General features: G+C 31.8%; 1 protein-coding gene across 6 annotated transcripts in view; it reads right to left on the bottom strand.

The window, feature by feature from the left end:
- Positions 1-21,112, bottom strand: part of TMEM161B (transmembrane protein 161B) — a 106,301-nt gene that overhangs the window by 55,763 nt on the left and 29,426 nt on the right. For all 6 annotated transcript variants that reach the window (XM_081310618.1, XM_081310620.1, XM_081310621.1 and 3 more), the window contains exons 3-5: positions 18,001-18,084; positions 15,526-15,623; positions 10,524-10,680 (exon numbers count right to left, since the gene is read on the bottom strand). In XM_081310618.1, coding sequence (XP_081166744.1) covers positions 10,524-10,680; positions 15,526-15,623; positions 18,001-18,084 — 339 coding nt within the window. The remainder of the gene's footprint in view (positions 1-10,523; positions 10,681-15,525; positions 15,624-18,000; positions 18,085-21,112) is intronic.

Here is a 21,112-nt window from a genome sequence, read left to right as displayed (position 1 = left end):
CACATCCATGCTTTCAACTTTTCATTCAATATTCCCCAAACCTCCACTTGTCAGGATAGTGTATTTACCATCTCCAGAATGTAACTGCTACACTGTCTTGGATAATAATTTCTCTCTCATCTGAATGGTCCTCTTCTCTCCCATCTACCTAATCATAGACTCAACTGAACTCCACACCTTTCAAAGCTTAGCATTATCTCACCAGTCAAGACCAGTCTCTTACTCTTCAGAATTTATTATAGCATTTACTACTAAAATTCACTTGCCATATAATCATATAGTACCTTAAACTGTAGTGTGACCAATCTATAAATAAAGCATTTTCTAGATCTAGAGTGCCTGGCTGAATCCTGGTTCTACTCTTACTATGTGATCTTTCACATGAAAATTTATTAACCTCTCCATGTTTTCATTTCTTTATTAGTAAAATGCAGCCACTATATCCACCACCTGAGAGGGCTAGTTAAAAATTAAAGAGTTCTTTGTAGTTCTCAGCAACAAGATAAATGAATTAAATACTGAAATTCTAATACCAGAGAATATTGGAGTAAAAATAAGGACAGACAGATCAAATAATGATACAAGTCTCAGTTGCATTTAAATCTCTTTAAGTATATAATAGAAGGCCAAACAAAAACTTCCTAAAAAAACTATTGTTAGACTTAGAATATAAATTTGGCTTTTTGTTTTTATGAGTCAGGAGAAATAACTAGAGTATGGTGCTCCATTTGAGTTTTTCACTGGTAACTGTGGTAATAACTTTAAGATCATTTAATAGGAAATATCTATATTACATAAGGCTGTAACAAAGTTTCTTACTGGGCTGTTTAGCAAAGTAAATTAGGTAGCAAAGTAAATTAGGTACACATTTTTGCCTTTTTATGTACAAATATTTGATGTAAATAATAATATGATGATGCCAAAATTAAGCTTTTATACTTACAGACATGTACAACCAAAAAACACTAGTTAAAAACATGGCATTTTATTTATTTATTTATGGTTAAGCAATGAAAATAATAGTGGTCAAGTATCTTCCCTTTGAATGAACTTCTTACTTCTATCCTCTCACTATTTACAGATTATTGTTTAAAGAATATTCAAGGCTATATATGGAAGACTATGGATGCAAATAGTCATTTTCTTTTAAGAAACTCGGTTTGTTTTTTTTTTCACCAGTTTTACCCCTTATTCTTAGCTGAAAGACCACCAACTTTACATGCTAAATTAGTTTACTTTCTGTTGCAAAATCTCAACCCTTGAAACCAAGAACATTAGAGGAAAGATATTTTTTTTTTCTTGCCACAAGGCTGACGTTTTTAAAGTTCTAATTTAGTATTAACATTCTTTTTGCAGTTGGAAATAGTTCACATTTTATAGATGCCAATGCAATAATTCAAATGGAAAAAAAAATCAAGGGCAGGTAGAAAAACTTACTTAGGAGGAAATATTTTAAATATGATTAAGTTTGAGCTGAAGAGCTTTAAAATGGTGAGCAGGCTTAATGTTTAGTTCTAAAATGGCAATTTTTTTCTCAGATCTAGAATAACAGTTAATAACATTTATCAAGGTACTATTATGATTCAACTTAGTTTATACTCACATTGCTTTAAAGCCTCAATTCTCATTAAGAAAATATGCCTCTATACCAAAAAATGCCCAAATCATTCCAAGATATTTATCAATGCTTTTCTGACAAGGAAAATTCAACAAGAAATGTATTGTTGTCAATACACAAATATGATGGGTATTCTCTAATATTTTTTACAAATTTTTGAGTATGTTTTTATAATTGGTAATGTTTCCACTTAGCCAAGAAATTTCATGTAAGTTTTTCAACTCTAAGAAGAAAGATTATATTCTTACTTTTATGAGCATTACCAATAAAAATAAAGTATGATTTTTTTCCCTATCAAATGGTTAAGCCTTTCACATTTACTGTTCCTGCAGAAAAGGCAACCAAAATACTCAATACCAGTAACACTTTGCATTCTACACGGCAAAACAACCTAGAAACTGTACCAAAAATCTATTATAGATGTATACTTACTGATACACAATAAAACTAAACAATAAGTACTTGATAGGCCCTTATGACTGAGTAAGTAAAATCCTTAAAAAAAAAAAATTCTGATCCTGGGGCTGGGAATGTGGCTCAAGCGGTAGCACGCTCGTCTGGCATGCGTGCGGCCCGGGTTCGATCCTCAGCACCACATACCAACAAAGATGTTGTGACCGCCGAGAACTAAGAAATAAATATTAAAAATTCTCTCTCTCTCTCTCTCCTCTCTCACTCTCTCTTAAAAAAAAATTCTGATCCTATATTCCAATGTTAAAAATAAATAAAGCATTGATACTCTTTAACTAAAATTATTTTTTCATATTTTCTTAGGTAGGTTCAATTACCAATTAGAAAGAAGAAAAAAAAATGTCATGCTTGTCTAAAATTTCATCCCATAATCACTAACCTCAACGTAACTAGATTATGGCAGGAAAATACAGATATTTGAAAGCATAAAGCTTTATTTTGAAAACAAAACCAAATATATAAAAATAAAGCCCTATTAATTAAGCTTTTGCATTAAACTGAAACAAAATAAAGATATCTTTAACATTTATTTCAGAAGAAAAATTATCACTTTAAGAGAAAAAAAGAATTATAAATTAAAAAATAGAAATAAAGTCCTATCATTTCTATTTAACTCTAAGTTTCTAATCATAAGTCTGTATAATCTAGAAATCACATAAGATCTCTAAAAGTTTATAAAAGAAACAATCTTTTAGATAACATGCTATGTACAACTTCTCAAGAAAAATAAGTACCTTAGCTCAGATTCAATAACTTTGACCCTGTCCTTCTTGACATCTTATCCAGTTTACTTCGGGTTTAGAGTTTCATTTTCCTCATTAATTTAAAGCAGCACATTTTTAGAGAGTAAGAATATAGTAATTTAGAACCTTTATGGAATTTGAAAATGGTGACTAAGTTGTGATAGCTTGCTGCAGTTGTCTATTTTCAATAGCAAAAAAGGTAGCATTTAACTTACAGATGATTAATTTGCAAATTTACATATATAGAACTGAATATTATCAGAAAACCCTACAATTTATTTTAAATAATTCACAGTTTTTATCTTTATGTAAAATTTGTATGTCTGACATCCAAAGCAAATTAAAAATTTAAAACACAGCCATAAAAACATACATAATAGGGTTTTGTACCTTAAAATCAACCACATTGTAAAATACAAGTGCTGTGGAAATGTGACTAATGATCCAGTTCTTTAGCCAAATATAATAGGACTACTGAGAAGCTTTATCATTCTTTATAGCTTTCTTCTCAAATTCAAGTAATTGACTCATTACTTTCTGTGCTACAGTTCATTCCTAAGAAAGTTTCTTAAAAAAAAAAAAAAAAGATTCATACATTTTAGAGCATTTTTATTTTTAAAAGTTTTATGCCTACCACGGGATCTTTGGCTTTTTGCCATCATCATTTTTACCTTTTTATTTATTTTTTTAATATTGTTTTAGTTGTAGAAGGACACAATGACTTTATTTTAGTAGTGTATTTTATGTGGTGCTGAGAATTGAACCCTGTATCTCATATATACTAGGCGAACATTCTAGCACTGAGCCACAACCCTAGACCCCTTTTACTTTTCATTTATTCATAAATGAAACATGCTTCATACTCATAAAACTGGAAGATATTTTTTTCCAGTGACTCTTGACACCTCATGGGCCATCAGACAGGAAAGACAATTACTAGAACTGTCCCATCCTTACTGCAAGGCTTTCTTCATCCTGTATCTTCCTCCTACCTAGCAACTGGGAATAAATAGAATGGAAACGCACAGGCTTCTTCAAAAAAGGTTCTTAGAATTACAAATGAGAATGAAGAGAACTAGACTTAGTTTGGATTTAGGAGTGAGAGTGAAAATGTGATAGCTGAGATGAAGGTACAACTCCAGTTGAAGCACAAAGTAGAGCTGATCATAAGAGATGATGCAGTTTTAGGTTCCAGGATTCAGGGATTAGAGTCACACATTAAAAAAGTCAATTCTCACTTTTTAGAACCTTCAAGATTCTATAGAAATTATCACTGCTGTCCTACATAAGTATGTATAATATAACCGACGGGAAAAAACAAAATGACCATGGAAATAAAGCAATTTTCTTCCCAACTTTTGAATGAATTGATAAATTTTATGTGACTGACCTGGGTACCACCTTAACAAAAGATAATTAATTAGTAACAACTGCAGAGAATTTCTGAATCAATTGAAGAATGTGTGACTTTGGAATTCAGTAGAGCTACTGTTCTATGTCATCAATGGCAACATGTGTTAGACTAATAAGTAGACACATAAAATAAAAAAACGAAGAGAAGCCACTCAGAGGTCATTTCTCCTGGACTTAGTGCATAGGGTGAAAACAAGATGACTAAGATAAAAGAGATTATAAACAGACCCCTCTTTGGTGTTAATATGGATAACTGGCACTTAATTTTGGTCTTTTCTATGGTGTAAAAGGGAGCAGGTTGTTTTCTCACATGCTACAGGTTTGAATGGAAAATCACATACCTATACATATACAGAATTCTACTTCCTTCTTCTTCCCTACCCATTCTATGGAGATTTAAAGTTGGCAGAAAATAGCTTGAACTATAAGCTCTTCAGCACTTTCTTTCCCTTCTGGGATGAGGAGTCACCAAGCTAAGAGACTCCAGCAAGGATGAGACCGTTTGGCACTTTTTGTGAGTGCAATACTTAAAACTAAGCAGAGTCAGTTCAGTGCTGAAGACTGTTTAATGACATTTGCTCTCACACTATTGGGCATTATTGAATGAAACAGAAAGCTGAAATTTATAAACAGAAACAACATGAATAGCTATTTACAAGTATATTTTTTAAATTTCGGTTAGGTAAGTATTAGGACTATATCACACTAAAATTAAATCACATATAAAAATATATATTTCTTGATATGTATAAACAATGAAGGCAATCAAGAAAAGGATATTCCATAATAAATAACATTTCAAAGAACATGAGAGCTCAAAGTATGAAAAAAGTAAGATTAGTCAGTATGCTAATTATCAAACTGAAATGTTTTAGTGGGTTTTATATGACTTGATATGAAAAATGAGTACTCTGAGTGGTATTATCACATTTTTAATGCTACAAAATTAAACAGGAATATTTAAGTGAACATAATCTTTCAAAATACATATCTGAGGATGTTTCTCAACTGAAAAACATGATCATATTTCTACTTAGTATACTATATACCTGTGAAGATACTGCCTCTCAAGGCTGTGCTCTGGTCCTTCTACTCTACATTATAACTAAATCAATCCAAAAGAGTCAAGAAAGAACTAACACAATGAATTAAAATGTCAAATCATGTCATATATTTAAAATAGTATCTACTTATATAGTGTTAACAGTCTCTGGTTGAATATAAAAGACATAAGACACACATTCCTCTGCTTATTCCCAAAATCTGACTGAAGAAACCACATAGGAAAGTAAAAATCCTCAAGAATTAAAAATATGTGACACAGGAAAAAAAAAAAATGTCAATAAAGTTTTAAAAGACAGGAAATGGTTGAAAAAGCAACAACTAATTTAGGTTTCAGCATTTTCTGGTATACTGGGTCTGCAAAGAGAGGAACCCATTAAGAAAGAAAGCAAATTCATTCATCAGAGGCCCTAGAAAAGCCAGGAATTAGAGACACCAGGTACTTCCAAATGTAGAGTTGTAGAGTGTTTGAAAACAGGAAGATAGTTTGAAAGCCTGTATTCATAGTAATTAAGACTTTCCAGATTTTCTGTCTTGCCTAATCACATAAATTACATGGTTGCTCTTCACCAACTCTGGTAGAATGTATAAGGATTACTTTTTGAAGATAGTAAATCAGAGAAGATTGGCTTGGGATTACTATGTAAAAGTTAGGCTGACAATGAAGAGCTAATAAGTTACATACATAGTGAACGTTGAGAAGTTGATCTATCAGTTCCCATAATATTAGCCATTGGTTTTATTTCACAGGTGGGAGAATAGACAAATTCTCTCTGGAGAAAATGAGAGCCCCAAATCTTCAAATACTGACAGTTAGAAATCCCCCCCCAAAGGTCTCCCTTAATCATCCACAAAAAGCTTCATTAACCAATAAACTCCAGTCAGTTGCACAAAACTTTCAATTTTGTAGTGCCTTCTTGAATGAATATCAACAGATATTCAAAGCTCACAGACATCTGAGAACAATCTCCATGATTAAAACAAAAAGGGGGGAAAATGCAATGTAAGGTGTAAATGAGAACTTAAAAAAGATTAATACATTGGAAGTAAAAAGATATTATACATTCACAACATGAGAATGCTATAAAAAGAAAAACACTCAAAAAACAAAACAAAACAAAAAACCAAAAGACTTAGGGTTGGAATGTAGGAAGGGCCTGAGTTTAGTATCAGTAGCCCCTACCAAAAATAAATAAATTAATTAAATAAAAGACTTAATTTTAATTAATTATTATTCTTTAAAGTTCACAGTAAACAATTCAACAGCTAGGTAGGTACAAGGACAATACAACTGTAATCTCAGTTTCTGAGGAGGCTGAAAAAGGAGGATCCCAAGTTTGAGGCAAGCCTGGGAAATTAAATTCAGCAAGACCCTGTCTAAAAAATAAATAAATTAATTAAAAGGCTGGAAATATAGTTCAGTGAGATAGCACTTGCCTAGGATATGAAAGGCCCTGGGTTCAATCCACAGTACCTTAAAAAAAAAAAAAATCAAAATCAACAGAGGGATTGAATTATAAAAAAAAATTGAGAAAATATAAAATAAAGATAAAAATTAAAGAACCATTCAAATAAGATAAATAACTTACTAATAAGAATTCCTGAAGAAAGACAGAAAGCAGGATCTTACAAACAATAAAAACTATATAGCAGGGCTAGGGTTGTGACTCAGTGGCAGAGTACTCGTCTAGCATGTGTGAGGCACTAGGTTCAATCCTCAGCACCAAATAAAAATAAATAAAGGTATTGTGTCCATCTACAACTTAAAAAAAAATTTTTTTTTTAAACCACATGGTAAAGGAAACAATCAAGGGGCTGGAGTTGTGACTCAGTGGCAGAGCTCTCCTAGCACGTGCGGGGCACTGGGTTGGATCCTCAGTACCACATAAAAATAAAAAATAAAATAAAAAAACAGGTATTGTGTCTAAGTACAACTAAAACAAAATATTAAAAAAAAAAACAATAATGTGAAGAGTGAGCCCTCAGAGTGGGAGAACATCTTTACTACATGCATATCACAGCACTAATTTCTAAGATATATAAAGACCTCAGAAAATTCAACACCAAAAGAATAAATAAGCCAATCAATAAATGGGCTAAGGAAATGAACAGAAGATGATATATAAACAATCAACAAATATATGAAAAAATTTTCAACTTCACTAATAATTACAGAAGTGCAAATCAAAAATACTCTAAGAGTCCATCTCACTCCAATCAGAATGGCAATTATCAAGAATACAAGCATGGGCTGGGGACGTAGCTCAAGCAGTAGCATGCTCGCCTGACATGCGTGGAGCCTGGGTTCGATCCTCAGCACCACATACAAATAAAGATGTCGTGTCCGCCGAAAACTAAAAAATAAATATTACAATTCTCTCTCTCTCTCTTAAAAAAAAAAAAAAGAATACAAGCAACAATAAGTGTTGACAAGATGTGGGGGAAAAGGTACACTCATACATTGTGGTGGGAATGCAAATTGGTGCAACCACTCTGGAAAGCAGTATGGAGATTCCTCAAAAAACTTGGAATGGAACCACCATTTGACCTAGCTGTCCCACACCTCAGTATATACCCAAAGGACTTAAAAATCAGCATACTATAGTGACATAGCTACTTCAATGTTTATAGCAGCTCAATTCACAATAGATAAACTGTGGAATCAACCTAGATGCCCTTCAATAGATGAACGGATAAAGAAACTCTGGTATATACACACAATGAAATATTACTCAGCTTTAAAAGAGAATAAAATTATGACTTTTGCAGATAAATGAATGGAGCTGGAGAATATCATGCTGTAGTAAGTCAATCCCCCCAAAACAAATGCTGAATGTTCTAGCTGATAAGTGGATGCTGTTCCATAATGGGCAGCGGGGGTAGGGTAGGAGTGGGGATGGGGGTGAGAATGGAAGAACTTTGATTGGGCAAAGGGAAGGGAGGGGACATGGGGGTAGAAGATGGTGGAATGACATGGACATCATTACCCTAGATACATGTATGACTGATTGCATGTGTGGTGCAACTGTACATCTTATACTACCAAAGAACTGAAAAGCTGTGCTCTATTTGTATACAGTAAACTGAAATGCATTCTGCTGTCATGTATAATCAACTAGAACAAATAAAAAAAAACACATGATAAAAATATCAGAGCAAGCATAACATTTACTTTTAGTCTGTTCTTAAACCGCACCAAAATGACAAGGAATTTGTTTTCAAGTACTTAAAAAACAGTAAAATGTGGATACTAGAAAGCAAACAGGTAGTAGTAAATGACTTAAACACAATGAGGAACCTGAGTCAAAAAGTTAAGGGAAGTTTCTGATCTTATTGCAGAACTCCCAGAAAGGTGAAGGAACTGATGTGATGTTTGTAATTCTCTGTACTGGGATGAAAGTGCCAGTTGTTGAATGTGTGTGTTGGAGGTAACAGTAGGTATTAAAAATAAGTACCACTGGGCTGAGTGGTGAAGTGCTTGACTAACATGTACAGGGCCCTGGGTTCAATCCCCAGTACTAAGGCAGAAAAAGTACCTTAAAAAGTAACCAGTTTAATCCACCTCTATTATCTGAAACAAGTCTGAAGACTAAGGAAAGGTAAACAACTTAGTTCACCATACACTCAGTTTCTATTCTACTTTTTGTCTCGTATTTAAATATAGAACTATAAGCATAAGTCAATTAAAGTTCTCTGAAAACAGCCTTTAACAAGAAAGACAATAACCAAATTAAATAAACAAAAGTAAATTAGAGTAGAAAAATATTTGGTAGGAAGGAAACTTTACCAGAATCTATCACTATCATAAACAAACACAAGAAGATAACATAATCATAAAATGAGAAGGGTTTCATAAAGGAGGAAGAGAAATTAAAGTAAGCTTAAAATTTAAAATATGTCAGAAATTCAAAATGAATAGAAGAATTCAGGTTAAGAAAATCTCCCAGAAAATAAAAAATATAAAAATATTACACACACGTGTGTGTATATATACACATATGTATGTGTACACACATTCATATATACACATACAAACATACACATGCATACATACATCCATGGGAAATATGATGACAGCCTTAGAATACCAGTCTTAGAGGGATAATATCTAAACAATAAGCATTCTACCAAGATAAAAAAAATAATAATAAAGAAGAAATCACCAACAATTCAAGACAATTTTCCAGAACTCAAGAGCCTGAGTTTCCAAATAGTTAAACTCCTAGCATAAGGATGAAAACAGACATTCAATATGGCACAAAATTATCTCTTAACAGTCAAAGATATGAATTTCTAGACCTAAAGGGAAAATCCATAACTTAACATAATTAATGATAAAACTTCAAAATACCAAAAGCATAAAGAGAAAAAGTTCAGGAAGAGTACATTAGTGGGAAAGAAAAAGTAAACAAAAAGAGCAAGAGAACATCCAATTTCTCACGACCTCAAAAACATCTGAGAAAAAATTATTTCCTTCTTTGCATTTTCTATTGAGCCAACTATCAGTCAAGTATAAGAAAAATAATTTCAGGCATACAACACTTAAAAAACAACTTACCACTTTTTCTAAAGATAGTATAAGAATGGCCTCTGCCCAAACTAAGGAAGAGGCAAGCATGGGATTCAGAAAGAGTACAGGAATTCTTAGGAAGACCTTGAAATGAAGTCTCAGTTGACCTATAAGTAGAGAACTTATATTCCATGGGAGGCTGAGGCAGGAGAATTCCAAGTTCGAGGGCAGCCTCAGCAAATTAGCAAAACCCTATCTCAAAATTTTTTTCCAATGAAGTATTCAAGGAAGGAAATAGTATTTCAGAATGCTTAGCTATAAAAATGAACACAGTAAAAACTGATAACAAATTTAATAAATGCCTGGGAAGAATGGAAGAAAGGAGAAAGGTAAGCTAATATCTAAAATTAAAATAGTACCATATAATAGTTAAAACATCTGGAAGAAAATCCCTAAAAAAAGCTGTTTCTGTAAAATTACGACTTTGATAAGCAAGGAATCAGTGAACTGGCATCTTTCCTCATATTTAACTTTCTAAAACTATTTACCTCTATTTCTCTGAAATTTTTTCAATTACATGAAGAATTCAACAAAGGAAAGTCCTCTAATCTGCAATTTCTTTTTTTTTTAAATAAGACACAGTATCTAATGATATTAATTGCAAAAGAAGTTTATAAATTAATATTAATGATGTTTTGAAGGATACATTGCAAAAGATAAAACCAGCAGGCACCATACTAAGCTGATATTCATTTCCTGTGTAGGCTTCATAAAACTGTAGTAGACTTCAGTTACTAGATATACAACTGTAGCAGCCACTGTGAAATCCACCAACCACTGGTATTCTGGAAAGTAATGCAATGCTGAAAAATAAAGGTTAAAAAAGATTTTCATTTAAAATTACAGAGATTATGAGAATTTATCCATAATTAATTTAAAGTATGTCTATTTATTGACTTGCAATATAAGTTTTGCAAACGTAAGAATATAAAAATGGAATCAAATTCAAAATGTTAGCATCCAAAGTTAAAATATAATAGCTTAGAAATTAAATAATTGGAATAAACCTGAAATGATTATCAAAATTACCTCAATTGTCATTAAAATATGATTACAAATGTGTTGGCATTTTCTTAGCTGAAATAACTTTTTTTTTTCAGGTATCATAAGTCAAAAATTTTCTTTTTGAGGATGTAGATAATATCTTAACTTCAATGAATAATACTGGGTGTCACAGTATACAAAGATTTACATGTATGTTCACTTTTGTAATGTAAGAGTTAAAATTTTTATGATGATTAATCGAACTAATGACTAATGACTAGTAATTGTTGCTACTGCAAATTAAAATAAACTGAAACGTTTGTTGATTTTATAAAAAAAACCATATCCCTCAACAATTTCATTCTTCAAAGCTTATTGTTAAAATTAACATTCTATAAAAGTAAATATAATTCTGTTGCTTTGCATCTAACTTAATTTAAACCTTTTATAAGGAAGTTTGTTTGCTTATTTTATTCTGGTTTACTTTCATCAGAGTATACTTCAAAATACCAACGTTATTTTTTAAAAGGCCTCCTAAAATGTGGAAGTAAATCACATATATAAACATCAATTAATGTGTTTTTACTGGCACATAATAAAATAATCAACTTTATTTTGGAACAAACTTCTTGGTTGCAAAATGTAATCTAATTATACATAAAGATACGATGTCCTTACAGAAAAAATATTTTAAAAATAAAATACCACTCAAAGTGATAGTTCTTAAAAGTATCAAAACAAACTAACCAAAACTAATATCATTTCTAAGTGATGATAGTAAATTTAAAAAATCCCAAGTCCTTTTACAAATCACAAATTTGTTATTTTAACACTCTCAATTTGCTTCAAGTTATTTTAACTGCTTTAGGATTTCTGTTTTGACTGATCTTGGTTTTGAACATTAGACTTCAAGATTTATCCTAAATGGTTGTTAGGATTCCTCCCTCAATCGCTTCCCACCGCCCCTGCCCCTAGTGAGTTAAAAAAGAAAATTACCAACATTCAGTCTTTTGAATAACTTTCTGAAAGGAAGACAGTGAAGTAAATGAAAAGATAAACAAATGTCTGTTGTTCAAGAAGTTTTCTAATTCTCCATGCCTGCTCACAAGCACACAGGCTTCTTCCATGGAACTCACTTATAGCAAACAGCCAGGTGACATTCACAAGTTCTAATGTTCTTTAAGGTTCTTATAATAGACAGCTAGTACAAACTGAGATGGGCTTTCAAAATAGTTACTGAGATATTGATAACACATTCAACTGAAGTATATTTAACCCAGTGTTACAATTATATTCTTTTTGTACTCAATAATGCAATTACATATTTGCCTTTTAATATTGGAATCAAAAGTTCAGACAGAAAACCCCATTTTTACTTAAATATACATATGCAGCATACATTCACAAATGATTACATAAATGTAAATCTAAAAAGATCTCCCTTCTATTCTAGTTAACTGGAATATTTTTTTCTATTGTATTATCATTTATTAATCATAACCAAGAACTTTAAGTTGATACTTATACTATTTTCACAAGACAGACAGCAACAGAAATTATCTTCATTTTGCAGACTGGGAAACTGAAGCAAAAACTATATCATGAGCAAAAACTGCTATCATTCTGCCCAAGACTTTGAGGCATACAAGTAGTAGAGATGAGACCACAATCCAGTTTTTCCTTTCTTAATTGACATTGTTTTCTTCTATGTTAAATATCTTCAACAGAATTTTTACATATAGGTAACATTAAGTGAATAATACATTTACTTCACAGAAAACAGAAAATATAATAATCTATATATAATAAAACCAATTTTTACCCACCATGCTACATGTTAAAGATCTGATTTTTTCCCATTAGAGTCCTAATTTGTAATTCCCAAAACACAATGTGCAAAAGGAAGTTTTCTTTCCACCATAGTAATATTTCTTTTAAAGTAATGAATTTTCTATTTAATGTATCAATATTAATAATATTAACAAACACACCAATAATACATTGTTTCATGAATTATGCTATAAAGTTAACTGGTAAACAAGAACTACCCTCAGAAAACATATACATCTGTTCGTTTCTTCTCAGTTTAACCTGTGATAAACAGCTTCCATAGGTAAGTTTTCCTGGCACGAGGGTTTCAATAGTCTGCCTATAGGACCTCTTTTCTTTTAGCACATCTTCCAGAGGATTATTCATGCTTTGTAGTGCATGACACTTCTGAGACAAATGGAAAAGATGAACAACATCTGCTGTCTTTTTTTAGTTTCAGAAGTTCAATTTCCAGGCTTGACTAATACATTTCAGCTTGATATCTGTGATCTGTTGTAGTCTGGAGAATTTCTCAAAGCAATAACAATTTTCATGGATGTTTATCATCTCTTCAGTGACCAACCCTGAAGCCACAAAGTGGCCCAACAGTAGCTCTGGAGTTTGGCATGGAAGCTAGGTCCCAAAGGTTGGCAGCAACCATGGCTACTAATTGGCCTCCTAATTCAAATACTCTTGATATTAAATGATCAGTTGTTGAGCAAGATCATTTGCAAATAGTTCTCAAAACTCAAATACTCAACATGTTATGTGTTGTAGTCACATTACCTCGATTTCAATTGTTAAAGTTCATTATAATAGCCTAGATTTGTGTGCTCTATTACATGCAGTATATAATCCTGCCTATAAATTTTTTAATTCTTGTCCTAATGAGCCTGCACACATAAACACACACACACACACACACACAGAATTTACCTACCTCACAGAACTGTGAGGATGAGTTGATAAAAGTATTCAAGGTGCTTGATGCTCAAAAACTTAAAGATATTATTGAAGTTCAGTAGCAAATAATTATTCAATAAATAGTAGCTATTAGTAAAAATGATAAAAATTATACTAGCAATCAGGGAGAATATATTTATATTCTTGTATTTTTACATAATTTTATATAATACATTTTACAAGTTCAAAGCCAGCCTCAGCAACTTAGCAAGGCGCTAAGTAATTTGTGAGACACTGTCTCAAAATAAAAAATAAAAAAATAAAAAAGGCTGAGGTGTGGCTCAGTGGTTAAGAGCCCAGGGTTCAATCATCAGTATCAAAAAAAGAAAAAATTAAAATGTTTTAAATATTTTTATATAGAAAAAGAAACAGAGGGGCTGGAGTTGTAGCTGAGTGGTTGAGTGCTTGCCTTGCATGTGTGAGGCACTGGGTTTGATCCTCAGCACCACATACAAAAATAAATAAATAAAACAAAGACATTGTGTCCACCTATAACTAAAAAAAAAAAAAAAAAAGAAAAAAGAAAAAGAGCATATAGCACATAACAGGTCTTAAAAGTCTAAATGATACTAGATAATTGATTTATATTGTTCTTCATTGACATTTTTGGGTTCCAGAACAGTTTATTTTCCATACACATAATTTCTATAGGTGTAATACTCAACTTTCAAATATTCTGAAGGTACTTCAGATCATTAAAAAATTCTATATGAAAACTAGATAAATTTGTTATGGGTTTTTGAAGATGGTATGATTTAACTCAGAATTGCATGATACTTTATACATTATCAAAAGTGGCTCTCAAACCTGGTCAAACAAAAACAAAACCAAAAACCCCAAACTTAGAATACTTTTAAAAACACAAATTCCCAGAACCTATTCTAGATTCACTGAATATTCAAGGGTGGGAGTAGGGGATTTTTTTTTTAAGAGCTTCTCAAGTGATTTTAATAAATAGTTGAGGTTTGAAAACCAGTGCTTTTTTTTTGCAGGAGAGGTATACATGTTTGTGTGATACTGGGGACTGAACCCAAGGGTGCTTGTTCTACCACTGAGCTACATCTCCAGACCTTTTATTTATTTATTTATTTATTTATTTATTTATTTTAAATATGAAATAAGGTCTTGCTTAAATTGTCCAGGATGACCTCAAACTTGGGTGATCCTTCTACATTGGCCTCCCAAGTATCTGAGATTACAAGTGTATGCCACTGCACCCTGAGAAAACTAGTTTTAAAAAATAATATCACCTTTCTCTTCTAGATTCAAATAATTTCTTATAAATTATATTAAACTTTTATAGTCAATATACAATTACAGAAAAGTAAATTACTTACTCAGATATTCAATGTATCTATGAATCTTGTATAAGTAAAATTTCCTAATTCTTAATTCTATTTATTGTTCTAAAACCACTTTTGTTTCTACTAAATGTCAGAATAAAACTGAATTACTGAAAATATAGTTAATTCAATACAAATATACAAATGCGGCTTTGCAAGTCACATTATATAAGAAGTAGGCAAGTACAGGAAGCAAAGTAAGTTTAGAATTCAAGATTATAAAAACTGTGACCTCAACTTAATAAACAGAGACTGTGTGACAAACCTGTGTAAGTTAGCCTCTTTTGAAAAATGATCAAAACATTACTACAAATTTGGTGAACAGAAAAGGAAATTCAACTCAACTGAAGTCACCTGGAGCTTCTAAGTTTTTAGATTGTGCCTCATGTACTGAATGATCAGAAAAGCACGTGTGTACACACACACACACACACACACACACACACACACACACACACACCAACTAGCCACAACAGATAAAATGAAAGTACTTTCACTACCATAATATAAAACTGAGATTTACATAACATTTTACCAAAATTCCCTTACCTAAAGTATCCACTTCTGTAACTGACTTTGTTTCTAGATGAAGGTCAATATCCTTTGGAATGGTTAGTGGTTTATTTTCAATGTGACCATTATATTTCCTATAAAAATCAGACAGGTGACACAAAAAACAAGTTACCTACACTATTATGTAAGTGCTTGTATCAAACTACTAAATACAAATGAGATTTAAAATTTTGCAGTGTAAAAGAGCAAATTTTAAAATATTTCATCAGAAGGTAAGATACTCGAAATTAGTTTTTGAAAGGGGACTACAAAATGTGAATGTAAATTACCATGTGGATATATATAAATTGGCAGGAAAAGAATTACCTAAATTAGACAGCAACAAAACTGTGGTTTCTAGTTTAGTATTTCACACCCATTTCTTCTATTTTCTCTTTTGTAGTTTTAAAGACCACCTAATATCTCCTTCTTTAGGCACAAGAATAAAAGCAAATGAAGACAAGTATACTTGTCTTTGAATCACACACAAAAAAAATATGTCAGAGCTGAAGAAATATTAAAATTAATGTGTTTAAGAAAATCAGAAATATGAAGGCTACCTTGGAATTGTATCTACTAAAAATCACAAATGGAGGAAAATAATGATGTTATGTGCATTCATATCACTCCCAAATTGTTTTTAATTTTAATTCTCACATTTTTATTGGTATATTATAATTATACATTAATAGTGGGATTTGTTGTTACATATATGTACACACACGATATAATAATATAATTCGGTCAATATCATTCCCCAGTATTTCCCCCTTCCTTCCTATCCTTTCTCCCTTTGGTCACTTTCCTCTAATCTACTGGTCTCCCTTTTACTTCCATGAGCCCTTCACCCCCGCCCTTCTTTTCCTTTTGCCTCAAGTTTCCCTATATGAGAAAAAACATACGACCCATGTTTTCCCGAGTTTGGCTTATTTTGTTTAACATAATACTCTGAAGTTCCATCCATTTTCTTTGCAAATAACATATTTCATTCTTCTTTATGGCTGAATGAAAACTCCATTGTATGTATGTATGTGTATATATGTGAATATAAACACAAATTATATATATATATACACATTTATACACACATATGCATATACATACATACATATCTCCCATTTATCTATTGACACACACCAAGGTTGGTTCCATAATTTGGCTATTATGAGTCGTACTATAAACATGGGTACAAAGGTATTACTATAATATGATGACTTTCATTCTTTACGACAAATACCAAGGAATGGTATAGTAGTGTTATATGGTGGTTCCATTTCTAGTCTTTTGAGGCCATATCCAATGTTTAAAGACAGGCAAAATAATAAATTAACTTTTGATAAAATTAATTTCAAACTAGAAATTTTGTATTTATTCTTGGGAATAAATAAAAATATAAACTGGGAGAATCTCAGTAAAAATTATCTCAAAGAGACAAATCAAACTAGTGCTACTAGGAATAAAGTTTTAAATTATATGAACTTGGGCAGCACATTTAATATCTTTAATCAACAGCTTCCCATTAGTCAAGTATAAATCATTAGGTAATTATCAGAAATTAAGTAGAACTATGGACTAAGTACAACTATGGAAAGTGTTTTGGAAACTATGTTAGAAAAGAATATTCTGTTAAAAAACTTAACTATTGGAATAAAAAAGGAAGGATGATGATTAATATTCTAATGAACTTCAAGGTGTACTTGTAATGATAAAAAAAAAAAAAAAGAGGAATAGTAGCAAGGTGAGAAAATTTCCAATTACTGTCAAATAATTAACATTTAAAATTTTTTTTTAGTACTTACAAATCTATTAGGCCAGGTAAACATAAATTTTATGATAAGTATTTAATGACAATTTAATTTCAGTGACTTTTATAATATATCAGAATTATAATTTTGGAGAAGACCAAGGAAATTAAAGCCTGTTCAGAGAGAATAATTAATATGTAGTTGCATGAAAATTTAACTTTACAGAAAGAAATACACAGTTTTAAACATGGAAGAATTCTTCAAAATTACTATGTTCAATCTATTTTATAGATGAAGCTACTGTAGTCCATGCAGTGTGGTTTATTAGTTCTCTGAATAGATTTTAAACATGGACAAAACATTCAAGAGCTAGGAGCTGGAGATATTGTTCAGTGGTAGAGCACTTGCCTAGCATGTGTATCATTAAATGAGTTGTAGAGTGAATGCATAGGTCACTGGTCTCTTTCCCCATCAACCCTCAACTAAAATTTTTTAAATATAATAACTCTGTTGTTTTTATCATTTAAACAAAAAAAGTTACACTTTTTTAAGTAAAATAGTTGTTTTCTGCTTATATATTAATTTCCAGTATTAGATTTGTAGATTCTTATCTCAAATTTATCAATTACATAAGTGTAATCAATGTTCCTTTAATTAAAGCATAAGAATATATTTGCATAAATTTTATTAAATATTTAATGCTTTCAAGCTCTTCAATATAACTTACCTGTCTTTTCTGCTTTTCCCTTTTTGTTGCTTCCCTGCAAGAATTCTTAATTCTTCTTCTGTAGGATGCTGATACCACCTTAAACTAAAGGGGGAAAATCCTTTTAAATAAATCACTTAAAATCACCAAAATTATTCATTTATTCTACAAATATTTACTGAGTTTCCTATTTGTGAAGACTCTGCAGGGAAGTATCATGTGAAAACTAATCCAATATAGGTACTACTGCTTAAGCCTTAAGAGGGCTTAGATTCAAATGCACTTACCAAGCACTTACTAGATGCCAGGCCCTGTAACATATGTATCTATTTCTTATAAGCTACAAGTATTATTAAAAGTAACACACAGTAAACTCTTAGGCCAGTGGGCAAGAATCCATTAATGCTCCACCCATCTTTCACATAAAAGAACATCAGTTTCCTAAAAAAGAGGGTGGTTATCTCTCACATTTACAGGTAGACTTTTCCTTTTCCCTTCCCTTTAATTTCATTTGAGAATTCTCAAATATTATGTATAAAAGAATTCGAGAAAACTGTTGTATTCGAAAACCCTTTATTTTTCTGGCTGTAATCTCCTTTAGTATGTGTTCCAACAACAACTGGGCACATTCACCTCTACCACACAGTCAAAATACCCAAACAAATATATTTATCCCCTCCCAAACACCAACCAGTTCCTTATAATTTTGTTCTATCTCCACTGTCATGTATTTAAAAAATAAAATCAATTAAATATTTTTTTAAAAATTTGTTCTACCTAGTTGTCCCACTATCTACATTTCACCTAATTTGATATTCAGATTTTATTTTCAATGTATCCATTCCACATTATCATTTCTGTTCCTCAAACCTTACAATTCTAAACTCCACCAACTCTATTATAAAAGACTTGTGTTCAAACTTTTCCTCAGCATGTTATCCTCTCCAACTCTATCATAAAACTCTTATTAACTGGCCTACCTGCTTTCTTGGATATACTTCTCATCAGATCCACTGGCCTACTTTGTTACTTTTCCATAATTAAAAACTCATGAAATATGCCTGTTTAAATATTTTCCAAAGGCTCTTTACAGGGTAAAAGCAATGAGTAGGGCAACTAAGCAAGGACTCTGACCAAGGTCCTGTGGTTATAAAGAAAGATACACATAGAATTGTTAGATGCCCCAATTTTTTAATCACAAAAATCTAGATTTTTAATACTAAGTATCACAATTTTTACAAATAATTATCAACTGATCTGCCATTCTAAAAACACTACAGAATAGGCAATGTGAATACTGACTGGATGGTTAAAAAATTTTGAGCTATGATAATGGGACTGTGATAAATTTTTAAAGCTTAAATATTTCAGAAATATACACTGAAATATTCATGACTAAAATAATAAAATGTGGTGAAATTTGCTATAAATAACATGTTGGGGGAGGAGAGATGAAGGAGAGTAGAAATGAAACAAGTTTCGTCACCAGCTATTAATTCTGATAACTACACTATTCTATTTTATGTTTAAAACTTTCCAATAAAACACATATGACAAGGACCAAATGTGTACAGAGCTTGTGACTTCCTGTCTCCATAGCCTTTTATAATCTGACCATAGCCTACTTCCACAGGTTCATCTTCAACCATTCCCCACTTGAAAGTAAAATATTCAAACTTGACTAAATGACATTTTATTATTCACAAATTCTTTGATCTCTTGCTTTTGCATATATTCTTCTCTCTGCTTATAAACATCTATGCCCCTTCCTAGCAAACTCCTAATTTGTCTTCTAAGTCAGCCTCCCTATAGTATAATAAAGAATATATGTTCTTGGAGCTGAGGATGTGGCTCAAGCAATAACGCGCTCGCCTGGCATGCACAGGGCACTGGATTCGATCCTCAGCACTTCATAAAAATAAAATAAAGATGTTGTGTCCACCGAAAACTGAAAAATAAATATTTAAAAAATTCTCTCTCTCCTCTCTCTCTTAAAAAAAAAAAAAGAATATATATATGTTCTTTGCCCTCAGATCCTGTCACAAAGCTTCAAAAGTCCCTGGATTATCCTAAGTGAAAGAGGTGTTTTTGTTATGCTGACGAGGTAGCATGCTATAGGTCCCTAAAAAGCTCCAGAATGAGGTCTGGTCACCAGAAACATCTAAACCCATTTTGAGAGGGTTGTAGTGATAGAAAGGAGGCTGGACATTGAGTTCAATAATTTAGAAAAACTGATAAATCAGCAATATAAAATCATATCTATAAATAAAATTCCATAAAAACGCTGGATATTGAAGCTCAGAGGAACTGTGTAATTGATTAACACAGAGTTGTGCCCAGAGAGTGACATCTTTTGACTCTGAACGGAGAGGACATGGAAATTCTATGCTCCTCCCCAGACTGCACCCTACAAGCACCCTTTATAATAAAACTGCAATCATGAGTACACAGTAGTTTCCTGAGTTGTACCAGTCATTCTAGCAAATTAGTGAACCAAGGAGATCATGGCAACCTTTGGATTTGTAGCCAGCCAATCAGAAGTGGCTTGGGTAACCACAAGAACTCAAAGCTGGTGTTTGAAGTAATACACAGACACAAGCAGACTTATGGAGGACTTTTGACTTAACATGTAAGGTATATGCTAACCCTTAAGTGTCAAAAACTGAACTACATTATTACACCCAGCTGACACCAAATCAGTTAAATTAAAAATGAAGATTCTAACTGAAAGACTCTCAAAGTGAAGACTGTGACTTGGTTGTTTCTGATACTTCAAAGCTAGTATAGTTACTGGCATATAGTAAGTGCTCAAAAAGAATCACTGAACCAAAATAATTCTATTCTCCTCCTAATTTAATAGTTTTAAAGTAAAACATATCCCAACAAAAAAGTCCCTAAATTACAATTAACAGATGAGGAGGCCATTTGTTAGACTCCTGAAATTTCCACTGAAGTCCAGAATTTTAACTTACAGTCGATTCTCGTTATTCGCGGTAGTTATGTTCTATAAAGTCGCCGCGAACACTGAACCATTGTTCCTAGGGGAAATACAGGGTTAGGTTCCTGCGAGCCTCTTGTCACAACATATTCATCAATTGATCAAGACATAACCTTGTTTTATGTGTTTCTGGTA

The sequence above is a fragment of the Spermophilus citellus genome (assembly GCF_964194105.1).
Source record: "Spermophilus citellus genome assembly, chromosome: 1".
Taxonomy (NCBI): domain Eukaryota; kingdom Metazoa; phylum Chordata; class Mammalia; order Rodentia; family Sciuridae; genus Spermophilus; species Spermophilus citellus.
This window is presented reverse-complemented; position numbering and strand designations above follow the sequence as displayed.